Genomic DNA, 20,129 nt, shown 5'->3' on the forward strand with positions numbered 1-20,129 from the left:
TATCCTTTCTTTTTTCATATAAGGACGTAAATATAATAAAAATATTTTTAAAAAATAAATAAAACATGTTTAACATATACGTTTATCTTTTTTCTTAGCATTTTTTAATAATATAAATATATTATTTATGATAGATTTTTTATTTTCTTAATTATACCAAAGAGCTTTTTAATATTGTTTATTGATCTCTTGAATATTAATTTTTTAAATAAATTTATTAAATTATCACTTATATTTGTTGAATATCAATTTCACAAAAAAAATTAAAAATTAAAAATAAATAATAAATAATAAATATATTCAAAGTTAATAAATAATTTTCTTACGCTTAATTTACTATATTGTATGAGGATTAAATAATTTTAAAATACATAAAATTTAAACTAATTTTAATTATATATCTTTTTTTTTTTTCATAATGAACATGAAAAAATCATTTTTCTTAATATTTTTTTTCTTTCCTTAGTACTTTTTGAAAACTAAACACAATTCATGTATATAAAAGAAATTTGATGAATTATAATTGTTTATCTTTTTTAATATAACCTTCTTTTACTGATGCAATAAAAAAAAATTATCTTTACATAACATTATTGATTGTTTTTTCGAAATGATAGTTTGATAATTCTTCAATATGCTAGATTTACAGGTATTTCAAAATAAATTAAGATGTAACAACTATTGTTTGTTTGATGAATCTCCATGAAGTAATAAAGCTATCGTGAATAAACACGCACTTCATTTGTGATCGAGTTTTATGATGACCTAAAAAACATCCTATATCAACATTCCTCGACAATTTGTAATGCTTGATTGCTTTAATAAAATAAACATATATTAGTTGTTTTGCAGTTGATACGACTCCAATATATTCGAGTGGATATAAAACTATAACTTGTTAAAAATTTGACATAAACGACAATACGTTTGTATGATTGACAAGATAAATAAGTGCACCTAGATATGATACTTAAAGACTAAGAGTGTGTTTGACAATTATTCTGATAAGTATTTATAGTATTTTTAATACTTTAAAAATAAAAAATTTCAAGTGTTAAAAAGATTAAAAACACTTTATAGAATTACTGTCAAATGCACTCTAATTAATTTATTATTTTTACAAAGACAAAAGGAGTCTCTTTTTACTTAAAGTAATTACACAACCATTAGAAATTTTAAATAATGTGTTGTCAATGTGAAAATATTTCAAGATTTTCTTAATATATATTGATTGATATATTAAAACTTTATTTAGAAATTCCTATCTAAAATATAGAAATTTTTATATAAAAGGTAAAACCTATCTTAATATCTTGAAAATATTTTAAAATTTCTTAAAATATTGAAACTCTCATTCTATAGTTTGTGTACAGGTTCTTATATTTTAGTGTGAAAGTTTTTGTTTTTCAAAAGAATAAAAAAAAGTGTGTTAAAAAACAGTTTCCAAATGTTTTGTTTGAGAAGTGTTTTGGGAAATAATTTTTAAAATATTTTTGAAAAATTATTTGATGATATTTTTTAAAATAAAAGTTTATTTGAGAATTTAAAATATTTTTAATATGTTTTTTTATATTTTAAAATAATTTTTATTTATAATACTTTATTTTAAATATTTTTATAATTATTTTTTAAAAATAAAATGGAAATAATTAAAATATGTTACAAAACATCTTATTTTATGCTTTTAAGGACAGAATGGATATCGAATATCGTTGGCCGTGTTGGCAAATCCATACTGCAGTCGGTCTATCGGGCATTTTCTTTCAGGCGAGGACCTGCTGACTGCTGACTGCTGACTAACCATGATCAATACGACAATAAGCGTAAGTGAGTTGACTCGGTTGGACTACTCCGCGCTGACTCTGTTAGGTTCAGTGGCTTGTGATTTCCCACGAAGCACTTAGGCAATGCTCCACATCACAAGGAGGGCAAAATAAAAATGCATCTCATTTTGCCCTGAAACTTGGCAATTATTACAAAGAATGACTTTCCTAGAACCCCGTACACAAGCCATATGGGGCTACCCTCTGATGATGGGTGGTTCGCTCAATCCCGAAGGGTAACTTGGTAATTTCAGTTATGTTTCACCAATTAATTCAATATAAAAATTGTTTCTGAAAAACACTCCGCACATTTCAACTGTGTTCAACACCAATGGCGCTGGCGCTGGGTGTTCCAGTGGGGTGCGCACGATTGAGAGCCTCCACGGCCGCACGCGTTAGACCCACAGTCGTCGTCTCTGCTAACCTAGCCCCACCAAGAGGTGATGCGGTGGATTGGGTGGCGGGGACGTCGAGCTTCTTCGAACAAGACTCAAGGCCAATCATGTTGTTCGACGGTAAGGCGCATTTTAGCACACTATCACTCGTTATTCTATCTTGCTCTCAAATTCCCAAAAATTCCAAACACTCCATGCCCATCATTTGGGCGAGGCATGGAAATTTCCGCCCAGCGACTCCAGCCCGGTCAGACTTAGTATGCCCAGTGTTTATGCTTTTTTTCTTCTTCTTAAATTTTATATTTTTCAATGAAGAATTTGCTTAGCTTAAAACGATGAAATTGAAATTTTCTTGTTCTTCGGTGAGAAAGTTAAAGAAATTACAAAGAATTTCAATTTCCAGGAAAGAAAATGAAAATATAGAGTGTGAAAGCTTTGTTTGTGGAGGTCTGTTTGTTGATAAAGCAAAGATGAAGTTGATTTGAAGAGCATGGTATTGTATTATACATGGGTGGTGCTCCTTCCATACTCTGATACGTGGATTAGGAAATGCTTCTAGTCCTAGCATATTAAGGTTGCTAGAATTAAAGTTTTTTTTTCCTTTACTTTTTCTTTCCTTCTACTTTTCCTCTCTATTCTCTTTCCCTCACATTTTCCCTCAAAATTTCTGGGAACCAAACATAACCACTAAGTTTTTCTTCTTAAGTCATAAATTCGTGCTGTTGTTAAGCTTAAAAGGGAACTTTGATTTCTTCGGGCCTAATCCAAATAAGGCTCTAGTTACTAAGCAATGGCTGCTAACTATGGGTAATATTTTTTGTGTTTGCTTAACTGAAATTTGTTTCTGCAGGTGTATGCAATTTATGCAATGGTGGTGTGAGGTTTGTGCGTAATAACGATCGAAATAGGTTGGTTTGTTTTCCCTCTCTTTATAATAATTCTTTTATGGGATTTAGAACTCGTTTGTGAGTGATTCCAGTTAAATTGCTTTGATCTGTAGTACTTTCATTAGAAACACTTTTTAAGAATCACTGGTGTTTGGATATGAACTAAAAAAAGTGTTTTGATAATGTTTTTTATAATATATTATATATAGCAAGATGGTGATTTTTGGAAGAATCACTTATCAAGTAATTTTTCAAACATCTAATTTTTGTAAGAAAGCATTTTCAAGCATTAGAAAGCATTTTTAGTGATTTTCAAAATCACTCCCAACCGGGTTGTTGATGATACTAACCTTTAAAAGTATTAGAACAAGCAAACCTCTACTTTTATTTGCATGCATATAAATATAAGAAGGGAGCCAAGTATGATCCCACTTGTTACATTTCATTAGGAAAAAAAATAAAAAATGAAGGAATGATTTGTTGATTTCAGAAAACTTAAAGAATGGCAGTCTAGCAGACAATGCAGAATGCACGCAGGAAAGGGAAAATCTTCAAATTAAATGATTCAACATCATCCAATCATGACAACGACTTTTGGTTGACTGTTTTCATAGTAGTCCTTCACCAAAAAACATGTTGTTTTTCCTGATATGGTGCTGGAGAACAATGATTGTCATCTATGACTTGAATATGAGTCGTTCCTCTGAAATTTTATACAAGCTTCTTCTACATGTTCCATTTTAATCCTTTCAAGAACATAATCCTGAGTAAAGACAAGTATACTGAGTTGGGTATTGCAAAATAACGATTTCATGATTCTGCATGTTTATATCTATCATGAGTACCAATAACTGCTTCAACATGTTTAAGACTATCAATATCAATTGCTTTTGCTTCTTTATTTCATTATTGGCAGGAGTATAAGGTTTGAAGCCCTCCAGAGTGAAGCAGGCAAGAAACTCTTGAGGAGGTCAGGAAGAGCTCCTGATGATATTTCAAGTGTTGTACTCGTCGAAAAAGAAAGGTAAAACAGGTTTCTTTTGTAGTAAACTTCCAATTAAGATAAACAGCATGAAGATCTCCAGAATGCTGGTTTGAATTCCATTGCTAAGCAGTACATTTTCCTTGATGCTCTGTCTGGCTGCAAAGATGACAGGGGAAGAGCAAAATACAAGGGAACTCATCAACAGCTGTTCCATGCCAACTGATGTTTTCAATTTTCTTCCTTTTGTCCATCTTCTGAGCAACCAAACAGAGCACTGTGAAATTTTCAAGGAGGAAATGATGATTTTTTATTAAGAAAGACTGCATGAGGAAAGTAACAATTTCATGGTGTGTCAGGTCATATATCAAGTCAGAAGCTGTACTGAAGATCATGGAATACATTGATTTACCGTTTCCCCAGTTAGCATTCTTTCTACAGTTTGTACCTTTGTAAGTCATCCCTTTTCTGCTCATAGTTTTTCTGTTCTTAAATTTTTGAAGCTAATGAAAGCAGCCACAGATACATCTATGATTACACTACATCCTGTAATGTTTGTTTGCAGGTTTATACGGGATTTCGCATATGACAATGTTGCAAACAACCGTTACTCGTTCTTTGGACGGTCTGACTCATGTGAGATTATAGAATAGTCCAAAAATTATGCTCTTTTGTATGTGTATATGTGTGTATATTTCAGAATTATGAAATGATTGATTTTGATTTTGTCGGCTCAAATATTTTTGGTTGAAACAGAATGAAACTGGGATTGTAATTACTGGTTGGGATTCTCTATGTATACAGCCGGGCTTATAATTACTCATTAGTATTTTTAAGATCGTTTCTATGGTAGTTTCCTGAATTTTCTGAAAAGAGGAACAACTGTTAGGGTTTTCTTTTATTGCCCTGCTATTGCTTCTTGTATATGTGTGATTCGATTGATCAAATACATTAGTTCTCTGTGCAATTTCCGTTCGATTTCTTTCTTCTCTTTGTTGTGTTAGTTAACCTCTTAACAAGTAAGATAATTGCAATTGTTCACAATCTATTAGCTATTACTGCTGATATTATTCAATGATGCCAACTTCACCCTATCATGGTAACCTAGAAATTCTTTGTTTTGTTTTATTTGTAGTTATTGTACCTTGGTTTTTTATTTATTTTTCCATTTATTTACTTTTGTTTTAGCTTTTATTCAAGGGATGTTCCTGAAAGAAGTGTCTGTCTTGGGTAGTGAGGTGTCATTACTAACAATATTACTGGGAAATTCAGTATATGCTAGTCTAGGAATTTCTATATTAGAGATGAAAACACAAATTATGAATAAATGATACTTAAATATAGTAAAATACTATTTTACATAATCCTTTGTTGGCATTTGGAGAGTTTCAATCAGGCAGTTTTCCCTATATCTATATTAATGAGCCAGATGGATTTAGGTTTAGCAGGTCACACTGTTTTCCAATCCAGAAAAGCTTCCGGGTGTTGGGTTTTCATTTGCTTTTCACTTCAGCTATTCCCATAGAATGTGTACACCTTGAAAGGAAAAAACATAAATTTGAAACAACAATCTGTTGTTTATATGCATGCATAGATGGATATCTTCTATTGCTCTTACCTTCTGTGCTTACACATTGGGATTGGGGCTCGCTAACAGTGAGTTGATAGTAGAAGAAAGTATGGTATCAGTTTTAAGATAGCTGAAAATTGAACAACTTTACCAAGCATAATGCAAATCTGTCAAATAGGCAAAATGGAGCTCAAGTTAGAATATATCAGATGTGAAAACTTAAACTAGTACATCCAATGAAGAAAACTTAGTGGTTTACCCGAAAATTAAGGCAACTAAAGCTGCAACCCATAACAGATATTGATACCATTTGTGCTTGGATTTCACACGTTTTCCATCATATCCAGGAGGAATGTACTTGCGACTTACGTATCCATATTGAGGGCGGACTAAAAGAATGAATCCCAGGAGAAATCCTGAAAGAAATCCTCCAATATGGGCAGAACTATCCACATGAGGGAGAAAACCAACAGCCAAATTTAAGACAACGACGAACATGAGAGTCATCAGGGCTGCACACTGCACACACAAATGTTGGAACCTATTCGCATGAAAAGGTCTTTCATATAATATCTAAAGGAATATAGCAGTGAATTAGCATGAACTTATTGCGGATTTAGGTTTCAGGTATTCTATTTGATAATTAGAACATGAGAATTTGCACAATTTCCATATTAGTCACTACACCGAGTAAAACAGAGGAGAGCTTCAATCATGTGAAGATTATGGAAGTGAAAGGGTATCCTTAGGACAGCAGCTCAAATCTTACTTTGGCCTCATTTGGGATAGCTTATTAGTTTCAGCTTTAGCTGGAAGTAAGCCAAAGTCAGACTTCTTATAGGGTAATATTGGTCTTATAAAAGTTTTATGAAACATAAAAGAGCTTCTTGCAGAAGACAAAATAGAGTTTTTACAAGAAACAACATTTATCTACTTTTTACATTCAAATCTTTTTTAATCCATAAACTCTTTGGACAGAATTAGTCAAACAGGTATAGGAATTTGTATTGAGCTTAAAAAAATGCTTTTGATTTTTCAGAATTCAATCCGAACCGGACCATAGTATCTTGACTGTTATGTTATAAGATGGACTTGAATATCCAACTCAGATCATTCAATTTTGATGAGTTTCAGCTGGGCAAAAAGTATTTAGGAGAGAGTCCATTCCAGAATCAATATATTACTTGTTAACACCCAAGTCTGGTTATTCTCTAGGTTGGTCATCTGAATTTTAATACACCCTACCCTGTAACTTTGTGAGTCTCAACTATGTTTATGCCCAGAGAATTGGTGAAACAGAGATTACCTTATTTGCGTAGATTGTCCAGTTCATGAAGAGTTCAGAAAGCATGGCTCCTAACAGCCCAAAAAGTGCACCTGATGCACCCACTGATATGGATTTCTGAAGATGAAGAGCAGATAACAAGCTTCCCCCAAAACCAGAAATCACGTACAAGAGCCCTATTCTCACTGCAAATCCAAGTAGTTCAAATCAGTGAAATATTGATAAGGTAAAAGCACAGTGTACATCCACATCTCAAGTTCTTACAAAATCCAAACTCCTGTTCTAGCCTGACTCCAATGAACAGAAGGCTCAACATGTTGGCGATTAAATGGATGGCTCCGGCGTGAAGCCAGATGCATGACACAAGGCGCCATTCCTCCCCTTCCTGCACCACAAGTTTCTTCTCCAGGGCTCCTAGTTTTTCCAGCCTGCAAAAATTAAGATGGCATGTGGTTACTCATATTTAAACATGTGCAGTTGACTTCTATTATTCATTTTGGTATACATCATTAGCTTAGGCCTAAGTTTAATATTTTGTCTTTACAGGTGCAGCGCTCAGGAGCCCATTACTATAAGATCATGTTTTAAATACTGGAATAGAGAATAGATAATGAAAATGATAAAGAGAGATGATAGTTTTTGATTCAAGAGTGTATTTGATAGTGATTTTAAAAAATATTTTTAGTTTTTTTAATACTTATAAATTTTTTTAAGTGTTAGAAGAACTAGATACGTTTCTTAGAATTATTACTTTAAAAAACATTTTTAATATTTTTAATACTTGAATGATGATTTTTTTTCAAGTATTAGAAATATTAAAAGCGTTTCTTAGAATCACTACCAAATGAGCTCTTAAGTGTGTGTTTGACAATGATTCTAAGAAGTTTTTTTAGTCTTTTTAATACTTAAAAAATAAAAATTTTCAAGTGTTAAAAGATTATAAACACTTTATAGGATTACTGTCAAACGCACTCTAAATGGAGTCTTATAATGTATTTGATAATATTCTTACTCGAAATGTTTTTTCTAGAAGTATTTTCAGAAGAATTACCTATCAAACGTTTTTTTAGAAAACAATAAAAGTGATTTTTCAACGCTAAAAGTGATTTTTCAATATTACAAGTAATTTTTTAAGATTTTTAAAAGTATCTCCTAAATTTTATTAAATACTTAATTTTTCTCAAAAAAACATTTTTTAAGGTAAAAACACTTTCTAAAATCATAAGGGACTCTTTATTGATTTGGATAAGAGATAGTAGGAAGGGGAGACATGAAGATGAAGGTATCGTTATGAACCTACTGTATTTGATAAATTAATTTGAATTAATGAAATGATTTTAATTATATTTGATAAAATAACTTGATAATAAATCTAGCTTTTTTGTTTAAATCCTTTAGCAATTTCAACATCATATTAATCTTTATCATAGTGGTCAATTATTTTCTTCATTGTGTGTCTCATAAACTCATTGTTTAGCATTAATAAAGGTTAGTATGTGAAATTGGATGGTTGTGAAAAAACTAAGACCCTGTTTGGTAATTGTTTTTCAAAAGGATTTTCTGTTCTTTAGAACAAAAAATAGGAAAATAAGTTTGATAACTAGAAATTATTTTTTGTTTTTTATTCTTAAAAACATAAAACATTGTGTTTTTAAATAATTTCTTTTACTTGTTTTTATTTGTTTTTTGAGAGTTATTTTAAAAAATAATTATACAAATATGAAGAATGATTAAAAATAAAACACGAGATATAAAAGATTATTTTTAAAATATATTTAAAAACATGTTAAAAATATTTCAAGTTTTAAAATGCACTTTTGTTCTATAAAACATTTCAAAACAAATTTAAAAAACCATTCTAAAAAATTGTTTTTTGGAAATAGTTATTAAATAAGGCTTAAGTATCTATTTAGACACATTTTTTGGCTTTTGTTTGTTATTTTTTTTAAATAGTAATTATTTTTATACAAAATATAAGAAAATTTATAAGAGGGTTTTTGTTATTTATATAAAAGTTTTTATTTTTAATAAAAAAAGAAAAAAACAAAAAATATATTTAAACAAAGCCTAAGTAATAAAATTTATTTTAATAAATCATTAAAATTATAACCAACTCTCACATACTATTCTCAATCAATCTTTTTAGGGGAAATTGAGACGTGCTATCAACAATTCAAGCAACATTTTGTTTGCCCGTTGTAAAATGAGATGAACCGTTGTAAAATAAGATGAACCACTAACACGTGAAATGGTATAAAGACATACATGATAATACACAATCTACAAATACCCATCTACCATGTTATCCCCATTAAATTGATTAGTCATCCCTCGTAGCAATGACAATGGTTTTGTATTAATATCAAAATATGTAAAATAATTAATATAATACTTTTTTCCTAAAGCATAAGGGTCTTGAACTACCAATTTTCCTAAAAATGTAAATTTGTAAGATTTGGATTCAATATGTATATCATACTTTTTTAACACCCTCTTCATGTGCATCTCCACACGCTCTACACCCACACTTGGAGAGAGACAATTAAATGCAAATAATTCTTTTGGATTTGCAAACAAGTAAATAAATATGTAAATTATGGAGAGACAACTTGAATGCATGACATACCGTCAAACTAAGTTTTGATACCATGCTGAACCATCAATTTTTTTTTTTTTAAATTAAACTTGCAAGATTTGAGTTCAATATGCATATCACACTCTTAACAAAGGGATGTCACTCAAATTACTAAAATAAAAGTATATTATTGCTTTTTCATAACCTCTCCTCTTGAAGGGATATTAAAGGAAGTTAATGTTTAAGAATAGGTCATGAGGACAAAAACATTCTATGGTTAATGTCTAAGAATAGGTTGGGAAAACAAGACATTTCTCTTGCTCAAAATCGGGATCGACTTGATCGATAGAGAGGGATCACTTTGAACAATCTTCTCTAACATTTTTCTTGCATATTCGGGGAAAGAAAATCTCTAGAGAATGCCTAAACTTGTTATAGAGTCATGAAAAGCCAGAACACCCACTATTCTCCATTTAAAACGTGATTTTATCATTGGAAAAGCTCTAAAAAAGATTAGAGTTTAAAACAAAATTTTTCATTAAAAAATTACAATAAGAGAGTTCAGTCAAGAAACTAAACATCTCTTCGAGAATGTTTATATTTAAGTACTTTTAGTTGAAACATTTTCTCTAATAACTTTTTCAGAAAAATTATTTGTCAACTACTCATTTAGAAAGTACTATAAGCGATTTTTTTTTTAAATTTTTTGAAATGCTTTCTAAATTTGGTTAAACTCTTATTTTTTCTCTAAAAACGTTTTATTTTCAAGAAAAAAAGAAAAGAAATCTAAAAGCTATTCCAAACGGACTCTAATGCATAAACCGAAAAGTGGGTAGGAACAATTGCATCAAATGGAACCTCAGCTTCTTTAATTTCTATTCAACAATTGAAACCTAGTTGGAGTTCCACAAAGTCAGTTAAACATAAATTTAGAGTTCGTTTGAAAGTAATTTCAGGAAACATTTTTAATCTTTTTAAGATTTGAAAACTTTTATCATTTAACTATTAAGAAGGTTAGAAATGTTTTCTAGATTACCAAACGCAATCTTAGTTTCCTGGCCCATTAGACGACCAAGAAGAAGAAAGGGATATATTTTAGCCTTATAAAGAAATAAAAGAAAAAAAAAGGAAAAATCAAAAGCACCCATTTTCTAGAACCAACAAAAATGACGAACACTAAGATAGATAACATAAAGAATAAGAATGGAAGGCTTACGTGGTGGGGGAAGGGCCAAAGAGTGGGTTTTCAGATAGGGGCTGGAAAGAAAACCTTCCCAAATATGAGTTGAAAACGCATCGATCCGCCCCAGTCTTCTCCGGGCAATTATTCACATACATGCTATACACGAATGTCGCCACATTAGCCATGAAGAAGACCGGCACCAGCCACGGGAACCACGACTTGGGTGGTGGCGGGCACGGTCGGGCCTGCGGTCGAGCAGCCACTTGGTGGGCGGCCGCCTCTATATCCCCCGGAGTTTTACTCTTCCCCATTGAGGAAGAGTGCGTGATACGCCTACTCAGGTCACCGGCGCAGCCGCTGCTACTGTGCACCGGTTGTTATGGGGGAAGAGAGGAAGGAAGAAGATACAAAAACAGAATTTGTATTTTGGCCGAGGTTGGTGGGTAATGAACGAGTCTACGGACTTTTGGTAGTTAAGTTCGGTACTTTTCCCCCCACAATAAGGGCGGTTAAGCGACCTAATTCTCCTTTTGAACTTTGAAAGAACAGCAACTTCATATGGGCTAGTGATGATTTTCAATGGGTAATACTAAACTTGTAGCTACCTCCACAATATTTGTAGCTAGAAACTACTTTAATGAAGAAAAAAATTATTGACATTTTTGTTATAACCATAAACTATATCAATTACTTGACTACTACCCTTTAATTCAAAATTTTAACTAATTATTTGCATTTTTTATTCCTATAATATTTATGGATATTTGTAACACAATATTAATTTTTTCATATATAATTGATGTCATCCAATTTACTTGTATAAAATATATATATACACATATTTAGAATACTTAATTGTATGTTTAGCCTTGTGTAAGTTTATTTAAATACATATGTTTTTTTTTTATATTAAAATATTCATAAAGTATTAGTTACATATTATGTTGAACCTTATGAACTATAGTTTGTAGTTTTAGACATTTATAACAACAATTATTTATCATGAACCTTATGACCATGTGTTGATATCTAATGGATTTTTCTATCAATGATGATGATAAATGTATTTACAGTAAACTTGGAAAGAACATATGTGTCATCATTTGTTTATATGTAAATGATATATTAATTTTTTGAACTACCTTAAAAGTTGTTAGTGAGGCTAAAAGATTCTTAGAGTCTAACTTTGATATGAAAGACCTAAGCAAAGAAGATGTGATTTTAGAAAGAACTAGAACACGTATCGGGCTTAAACTCTCACAAGAACACTATGTTGATAAAACCGCAAGGAAGTTTAAATATAATGATTGCAAAACAGAGTTGACACTTACTTAATGGTCTTAGCTCCTAGTTGAAGAAAAATAAAGAACATAGTGTGTAATAGTCATATATATCATTGAGGCACAATGTTGTGTAATAGTTGCTTGAGAAGGGGCTCAACCTGCATGCCATGCTTTCTAAAGGCTCTATGTTGACTGGTTTCATCCTGCCATGGACTCATTAGGGAAACAACTCCAACTCCCAACCAGTTTGTGTAGGAGTGGCCAAGTCTCCTCTTCATAGTTAAGTCATCAATTAATGACAAGCTCCCTAAACTCAATCGGGTCGACATGCCTGAACTCTAAAGAATCTTCCAACAACACCTACATGCCTAATCCCTAGAGCATGATCCCCACTTCATTCTGCTTGACCAACCAACATGTTCTTCTTAATAAACATTTCCGCTATGGTCACAAACACTAAACAAATAGTCTGTGACATTCTCCCCCACTCATCTCGTACACCCAAGATCTTTTATCCGATGACTTGAACTATGATCTTGGCACTCCAAAGTGTGGGCTTTGGAAGAGAAAAACTCCTGGCTCTCACTTTTTCCCTTTTTCTCTTGAGGTGGAAGAGTAAAGTCATTAAAAAACCTTAACCCATAAAGGGATACTTATAGGGTTGCCCATTGGACTTAAGTGACTTAAGCCTATCAAGACTTAAATCACTTAATCTAGCCCAAAATGGGTCATAATTAATTAGTTAATCATATAGGGCCATCCAATTAATCAATTAGCCAAATCCAGAGACCTTGTTCATTATCCCCTATGATACTTTGCATAATTACCACAATGCCTTTATGCACAAGAATAAACTTAGAGCCAATCTAACCATTATAGACCGGGCCATCATAGTATATGAGCTCACAACGAGGACTATTGGGACCCATAGGAGTATTGGTTCCTTCAGAATCCAATTTTGAAGTTGATTCAACATTCCACTAAAGAGAATTAGCTACACTCTAGTACCTTATGTAAATAACAATGAGATGAAGTATGAATCCGTGACCTACTATCCACTACATGCAGACTCTCCATGAACTAGTGTTTGTAATCTAACAAGGTAGTACTATCACCTATCAAGATTATCTTTTAGATCCTTGAGTTACATATCCCACTTATTATGTGATCAATTAACATACCCTAACTCGAAGGAGCATATATCAAATTCTATTAAAGGAATTAGTGTGACCACATGTTTCATGATCACATGTCTTTTGGATCACCTAAGGGAATACACTGCCTCAATCCCATGAGATATCATGGTTCCTCTATTGAGAATACATATTGCCACTGACTTCATCAATAGTGACCTATTCTATAGAGATATATGACCACTTTAGGGTTTTACTTATAGGTCAAAGTCGCCTGTTGATTAATTTGGCACAAACTCAATATCTTCTTAAGGTTGAGAGTCAATTCACCATAGTAGTTAGGTGAATCATGACAATTAATAGCCTTGTGTCATAATTTACCATAGGCCCTATCTAGTGTGCATAACATACACTAGAGTGTACTCACTATGGGAAGCCCATCTTAACGATCAAGACAAACCATCCTTCCAATTAGGAGGTGATGTACTACAATCTTTACTAGATTATCGAAATCCATGAATTGACAATGGACAACTTATAGGGCGGTGATCTACTATTGCAAATTCACCATCTGTAATCGTAACTCATCCATCTCATCAAGTTGACATCGACATTGAGGCACATGAAGATGGATTATAGCGAGAGGGCTTTGATACCAATTGATAAAATGGAAGCATAGAATAAGCTCGTAGTCCGTTGATTTATGCAGAATACCAGGAAACAAGGGTGGGAGTAATTCGTTGATTCAAAGAATACTGAAAAACAAGTAAAGTAGGAAAGGATAATCTTTAACATTTTTATTGGAAAAAAAAACCTACATCATAAACCTATCAATCCTCTTTAAATAAACCATTTAAAATTCAAAATAAAAGAAACTATCTCTATCTAAAATTGGAGAAGGAAAACAACCCTAACTTTACTAAAATAAAGAAAACATTCCCTATCTAAAATTATAACTGAAAACCAATCCTACCTTAACTAAAGCAAAAAAACAATAAAATAGGGAAATAAACTTGATTCTTGTCCATATGTACTACATTATGAGCACCTTGAAAGTAGTGGTTGGTTACACTCTTTAACCCAACATTAGTTGATCCAGATGTGGCTATGCCTAAAATCAAGGTATAAACATCCTACATAGCATATGGATGAAGTGTGGGAATCATCAACAATAAAATCGAAGGAGTAATTAACAAGATAATCAAGTAGTTGTTTAAGTAAAAAATAACAAAATAACAAAATAACAATTAGTAGCAAAGTAATCTAAAAATTTTCTTTTTGGCTAGAAAAAGTATTCCACAATACTTTCATAAATTATCTTTTTGTTTAGTTAAAGGACAAAATTGAACGCTACATCTAAAATGTTGAATGTGTGGTAAAATTTATGTTGTTTGATGATGGTACTAACAAATGAGATTAAGATAAGTATAAACAAATAGAATAAGGATACAAACAAATGAGACTTGAAAGTACACATGTGACAACACCTGATTAGTTATTCATTATCGATATAATAATGAAAAAAATATTGTTTAGTATCATAGTTTTACCAATAACTAATTAACTCACTCACCTTCTCTCTTTCTTTCTCTCTCTCTCTCTCTCTCTCTCTCTCTCTCTCTCTCTCTCTCTCTCTCTCTCTCTCTATATATATATATATATATATATATTATATGTTCATTATTTAGAAATTCCAAAAGTTTGACTTAAAGCATTGGAAATTTAAAAAATCAAAGCTTAATTAAAAAATTAAGTACTTTCCAAATTTGAAGATTTTTAAAGTTCTATTTATGCATGATATTTGGCATGACTTGCATGTATGTTTTAGTTTGTTCATTTAGAGCCAAATTGCAATAAATAACAATCAAATTATAGCTCAATTCTAAATTATACGGGATAAAATAGTGCAACAAATATTATCAAAAATTAATTTTGTTTTTCTGAATGATGCTAGAATATATCTATTAAATTCATTTAAAATATCTCATTTTTATCATATTAATAAAATTGAACTCATGGCTACATTTAACACATATGTTTCTATACATTGCTAGGGTTGACATGTAATATACCATTAATTCTCATTTAGGTTATGTGTTGGTTCATCATATACGATATGTATATCTTAAGATATCATATACCACTAGATAGAATATGTATATCTTAGGATATCATTTCTCTTGGGATGTGATATTCTTGGATATAATGTGTAATAAACATGATATCTTAATTTACGATATCTAATAAGATATTTTATATCATACTTATATTTAATTTGTAAAAAGGATAAAAAAATGAAATAGAAAATATATTGTATTTCAATATTTGATATTTATTTAAAATAAAACTGTGTTGCATTCTAATATTTGCTATTGAAAAAACTATGGATCTTTCTTATGTTTAGTATTATTTAGAATTTGTTCTACAATTTATAATTTAGTAAACATTTTTTTTTTGTTTTTGATTAATAATATTCATGATTAAAATATGTAAAATTTATAAATAAATAATATTATACTTTAAAAATATAAAAAAAAATCAATATAATTAAAATTAGTTAGAAACTTATGTACTTTCAAATTATTTCATTTTTATACTAAATAGCTAAAAGAAGTGAAATGAGTTTGATTTTTTCATACTTTTCCTTTCTTTTTTCTTTCCCTTTTATGGGAACCAAACATAGCCAAGAAATATTTATCGTAGCATCAAACTTTAATAATCTTAATTGGGCCCTTTGAAAAGTAAGGTGATATTTCTACTAGTACATTGCCATACAACTGCAAAGATCTTTATTATCTTGATCCATGGAAACACATCATTATTAAGACTAGGAGATGAACAACATCAAATTGAAGTAGCAAAACATAGAGCTAATTCAACAAACAATCTACTGGCGGAACAGAATCGCTAAATCTTCCATGGGCATTGATACAATATGAAGAAACAACATCTTTCGAGTATGCTGATTTTATGTTAACATGATTGAGTAAGATGTTGGTGCAAGCCACGCTTTTACTACAACTCAAGTTAATTGCGTTTTTTGCGGTCGTTGTCCCAATCACTCTTGTGAATGAAATGTCACTCAACTTAACTCCTGAAGTGATCTGTCGACATTATGCAAATATATAAATCAAATTCTATTTATTTATTTTTATAAACTAAAGGTTAACCGTTAAAAGTTTGTTTGACACTGATTTTAAAAAGTGTTTCTAACATTTTTAGTACTTAAAAATAATTCTTTTAATAAAAATTTTTAAGTGCTAGAAAATTTAAAGCTCTATTTAGAATCACTACCACAAAGATTTTAAACAAATAAAATTTGATTTTCTTACTTGTTTCGAGCACATGTTATTAGGACAGTAGTATTGATCAATGATGATGGGGTTATCAGCGGCATTTAGTGTAATCCCCTCGAACAATATCTTCCTAGCATATCCAGACCCTCCCTACATAGAAAAAAGGCAAATAAAAAAAAAAATAATCACTTAAATTCATTAGGAATTATTTGCTTCAAGTAATGGTTTTGTTCATTACCTCCCATGTCTTGATCCTTACTCCATTCTGAGTTCCAGTGAAAGTACAATCTCTTACTTGCACTTCTTCCACTTTGTCAGTCCTTCCATTTAATCCTAAGCTTCCAACACTGTATAGAAGCATTTTAAAATTTTTAGGAAAAAAATAATTTCAAAGTACTCTCCATACATAAATAAACTGTTATTGGCTTCATCCATAACTTCTTTTATAGCCTACAATTGAGACCAAGCTTAACGTATTTTGCAGGCAATCATTGGTACCTTATGCCATGGCCAGGACCGCAAGCTATGTTGCTAATATTAATATAGAAGGAGCTTGGACCAATAGCTATACAATCGTCACCTATATTTATTGCAAAAAATAAAAATAATGAACTAAATATTAAACATAAGGTAAGGATGAAATGGCAAAAGGAAGAAATGTGTAATGGAAAAAAAAAATGCTTAATACCAGTTTTAATGTTGCAGTAATGGAGTTGGATATTGGTTGACTGGCCAATGTCTATACCGTCTGTGTTAGGGCTTTCTTTAGGGGCTATTATGTTGAGGTTGGAAATGGTTGCACCATTGATGTTGAATATCACTACATGTCTCCTTGGGCTGTTGATAAGATTCAAATGATCGAGTTTCAGGTTATTGCAACCAACGAAACTCAATGCCTGCCATCATGAAAGACCTATATTAATTTCAGAAAATTTTATTTATATTTTTATACATATATGTATATACATATATATATATATATATATATATATATATATATATATATATATATATATATATATATATATATATATATATAGGAAATGCATATCTTAGGATATGATTTCTAATAAGATATAATGTCCTTAGATATCATACCTAATAAACCTGGTATATCTTAAGATAGCATATCCAATGGGTTATTTATGTTATCTTTATATCTCACCATTTATTCTATTCTATGTTTGATTGAACATAGAATATGATATATTATCTTTTATCTCTTTTATTCTATCTCATGTTATATCCTATTAACCAAACATGACCTTAAGATATTAGGATTTATTCTTTAGATTGCATAGAAGTAAAGCTAATAGATGAAAAGCTTGTACTTACATCGGGTCCTTTATTGCTAACACCCTATAAATAGAAAACAAGTACACATTAGATAAAGGATATAAGAAAAATAAAATAATTAAATGAAATTAAATAGGATCAAGGGAAGAGAGTGATATATATCAATTTGGTTAACCCACATCCAATGGATGGAATAGATTGTTTTTAGGAAGTTGTTGCCACCAAATAGACCCCTGGCCATTGATCGTTCCCTTTCCATTTACTATAAGCCCATTGATACGGAAGAAAATAAGCCAATTGTCCACGCTTTGACCTCCCCATTCATATATTGATTTGGGGGCAGTAATTGTCCCTAAAACCTGCAATGAAATGGAAAACAATGTGAGTCAAATATTCTAAATTTGTTTAATTTGGTTGATTTATGAATTTTTTTCTTAATTGATTGACAAAATGAAAATGAATGACTACTTTGCAAAGGTAAATAGAGATAATATTGAATTTTATCATTTTATTTTATATAAGTTTAACAATAATAGTTGAGATTATAACATAGGAGAATTTTTTTTTATATAAAGATTTTCAATAAAAATATTTGCCAATTAATCCCCCACCCCCAACACAATTTAATATACTAGATTAAAAAAATATTCTACACCAGTCATTGATCAAATTAACATTTCATACTAATAAATTAAAAAGAATGTCCAAATTGCCTAAAAGTTAAAAAGAAAGAAAAAAAACTAAAAATTGAATTAAAACCCATTTGATAGTGATTTTAGGAAATAATTTTAATATTTCTAATACTTATTTTTTTTTATTTTATAATTTAAGTGTTAGAAATGTTACAAATATTTTTTAGAATCACTCTCAAATGCACTCTTAATTTATTGTAAAGTTAAATTACCTGAATATTTATATAAGAAGCTCTGCATGGACCTTCAAACCTTATAGGCTTCAACAAGAATGTCTTCCCACTTGCAATTATAAAATTGACATAGCCTGCCCGAATTCCACAAGCTTTCTTCCATGCTTTTAGAAAAGCCTAAAAGATTCATGAAAATGACTGTATTAATTGGAAAAAAGAACTTAATTCTTGAAATAATTGGAAATGAAAATACATTAATAGCAATTTTATTCACAATTTTGCTTGTATTGTGAAAAAAATACTAAAAGAGAAAAGAAAATATATTGATCTTAAATTCTTTTATTTAGTTACCATATATAGAAAATAGGAAAGAAAATATAAATTAAAACAAATTGAGTAAGTACATCTTCTATCCAAGAAAAGAAAATTTGGGTAATAATTGGAAAAACATTGAGTTAGTACTCTTCTTTTGTTTTGGTTTTATTTTTTTTCCTTTTATTTTATTTTCCTAGCTATTTTCAAATCTAAACAAAAGGAATATTCCTGATGGCATATTTGCATATTGGTGAATGAACTACCTGAGAATCATCTGTAGTTCCATCTCCAATAGCTCCAAAATCACGCACATTAATAGTTGAGAGCTCATCATCGTCATTTAATCCAATCTTGCCTAAGCCAATAGAGGCCATGCCCAAAATCAAGAAAATTGTAATAGAAAATTGCTGCACAATATATGTCAACATGTGAGAATCAACAATAGTAAGGGAAACTCAAGTAGTAATAGAAGTGAGAATAAAAAAATATTAGTAGCAACAATAAGTATTATTTCTAATCAAATCACATATATCCATACCATAGCATGACTCATTCTAAGAAAGTTATAGAAACACTAGCACTTAATAATGGTACAATTTTGTGTGCATATGTGAGGGTGCAGTCTACATATATATATATACACACACTCACGTGTTTATTAACAAATTATAAATTTCATGCAACCTAATATGAAAAGTTAAAATATTTTTGGAAAAGTATTAATTTTATGATCCTTAAAAGCTTGTCTGCTTGTTTTTTCCTTATTTTTATTTCATTTTTTACACGTTATTGTTTCTAAGATTCTTTTAGATTAGAAAACCATATGGATATGAGAAAAATAAAAAGAAAATGTTTTAGGCAACTTCATTTTTAGAAGGATAAACCAATGTTATTAATAAACCCAACTTGCATATGCATTTATATTTTAAGATCTTCCATTTTGTTTTTCCTTATTTTTAGATAATTGTATCCAACTTGATCTTACTATGTTAAAACATTTTTAGAAAAATAAGAGTGTATTTGACATTATTTTTCTTCGAAATGCTTTTAATGAAAATGTTTTTTTTTTAAAAAGTATTTTTAGGAGAATCACTAATCAAATTTTTTTCCAAATAAGTAATTTTTCAACTTTTTAAAAGTGTTTTCTAAATCCTGCAAAATGCTTGATTTTTCTTCAAGAACGCTTTTGAAGTGTAGAAGTGATTTTTAAACACCACCAAACGAACTTTAAATGACATTGA

The 20,129-nt window shown here is 30.4% G+C and overlaps 3 protein-coding genes across 6 annotated transcripts; 1 reads left to right on the plus strand and 2 right to left on the minus strand.

Annotated features, from left to right (window-relative positions):
- The first annotated feature begins 2,136 nt into the window (after positions 1 to 2,136).
- LOC117921551 (DCC family protein At1g52590, chloroplastic) lies at positions 2,137 to 5,050 on the plus strand. Its single transcript, XM_034839462.1, has 5 exons — positions 2,137 to 2,338; positions 3,069 to 3,126; positions 4,022 to 4,129; positions 4,447 to 4,539; positions 4,653 to 5,050. The coding sequence occupies exons 1-5, from the start codon at positions 2,155 to 2,157 to the stop codon at positions 4,738 to 4,740; spliced, it is 531 nt and encodes a 176-aa protein (XP_034695353.1). The 5' UTR covers positions 2,137 to 2,154; the 3' UTR covers positions 4,741 to 5,050.
- Positions 3,487 to 11,108, minus strand: LOC117921550 (RHOMBOID-like protein 1). 4 transcript variants are annotated; one of them, XR_004652372.1, is made up of 6 exons: positions 10,734 to 11,108; positions 7,207 to 7,370; positions 6,964 to 7,127; positions 5,917 to 6,176; positions 5,706 to 5,824; positions 3,487 to 3,868 (listed from the first exon to the last, which is right to left on the minus strand). XR_004652372.1 is itself a non-coding variant. In XM_034839461.1 (5 exons), exons 1-5 carry the CDS (start codon positions 11,009 to 11,011, stop codon positions 5,779 to 5,781), a joined length of 912 nt encoding a protein of 303 aa, XP_034695352.1. In that variant the 5' UTR covers positions 11,012 to 11,108; the 3' UTR covers positions 5,460 to 5,778. The 4 variants fall into 4 exon arrangements, 1 of the variants encoding a protein (XP_034695352.1); XR_004652371.1 differs by lacking the exon at positions 3,487 to 3,868 and adding an exon at positions 4,114 to 4,344; XR_004652373.1 differs by lacking the exon at positions 3,487 to 3,868 and adding an exon at positions 5,460 to 5,623.
- Positions 11,109 to 16,003: 4,895 nt separating this feature from the next.
- On the minus strand, positions 16,004 to 19,262 carry LOC117921740 (probable polygalacturonase At3g15720). The gene is made up of 9 exons (XM_034839703.1): positions 19,152 to 19,262; positions 18,613 to 18,750; positions 17,888 to 18,067; positions 17,748 to 17,771; positions 17,101 to 17,308; positions 16,911 to 16,992; positions 16,651 to 16,759; positions 16,449 to 16,562; positions 16,004 to 16,078 (listed from the first exon to the last, which is right to left on the minus strand). The coding sequence occupies exons 1-9, from the start codon at positions 19,260 to 19,262 to the stop codon at positions 16,004 to 16,006; spliced, it is 1,041 nt and encodes a 346-aa protein (XP_034695594.1).
- Positions 19,263 to 20,129: the final 867 nt, after the last annotated feature.

The sequence above is a fragment of the Vitis riparia genome, chromosome 9 (genome assembly GCF_004353265.1).
Source record: "Vitis riparia cultivar Riparia Gloire de Montpellier isolate 1030 chromosome 9, EGFV_Vit.rip_1.0, whole genome shotgun sequence".
Lineage (NCBI taxonomy): Eukaryota > Viridiplantae > Streptophyta > Magnoliopsida > Vitales > Vitaceae > Vitis > Vitis riparia.

What these genes read in the sequence shown, in the direction of transcription:
- LOC117921740 (XM_034839703.1), bottom strand. Translation starts at nt 19,262, where the DNA reads ATGGCCTCTATTGGCTTAGGCAAGATTGGATTAAATGACGATGATGAG. An exon ending in TTAGCAATAAAGGACCCGAT is followed by an intron (nt 17,309 to 17,747) that starts GTAAGTACAAGC and finishes TCATGATGGCAG; the next exon opens with GCATTGAGTTTCGTTGGTTG. An exon ending in ATAACATGTGCTCGAAACAA is followed by an intron (nt 16,079 to 16,448) that starts GTAAGAAAATCA and finishes ACATAAAATCAG; the next exon opens with CATACTCGAAAGATGTTGTT.
- LOC117921550 (XM_034839461.1), bottom strand. Translation starts at nt 11,011, where the DNA reads ATGGGGAAGAGTAAAACTCCGGGGGATATAGAGGCGGCCGCCCACCAA. An exon ending in TTTGGCCCTTCCCCCACCAC is followed by an intron (nt 7,371 to 10,733) that starts GTAAGCCTTCCA and finishes TAATTTTTGCAG; the next exon opens with GCTGGAAAAACTAGGAGCCC. An exon ending in GGACAATCTACGCAAATAAG is followed by an intron (nt 6,177 to 6,963) that starts GTAATCTCTGTT and finishes TTGTGTGTGCAG; the next exon opens with TGTGCAGCCCTGATGACTCT.
- LOC117921551 (XM_034839462.1), top strand. Translation starts at nt 2,155, where the DNA reads ATGGCGCTGGCGCTGGGTGTTCCAGTGGGGTGCGCACGATTGAGAGCC. An exon ending in GCCAATCATGTTGTTCGACG is followed by an intron (nt 2,339 to 3,068) that starts GTAAGGCGCATT and finishes TTGTTTCTGCAG; the next exon opens with GTGTATGCAATTTATGCAAT. An exon ending in GTACTCGTCGAAAAAGAAAG is followed by an intron (nt 4,130 to 4,446) that starts GTAAAACAGGTT and finishes ATGGTGTGTCAG; the next exon opens with GTCATATATCAAGTCAGAAG.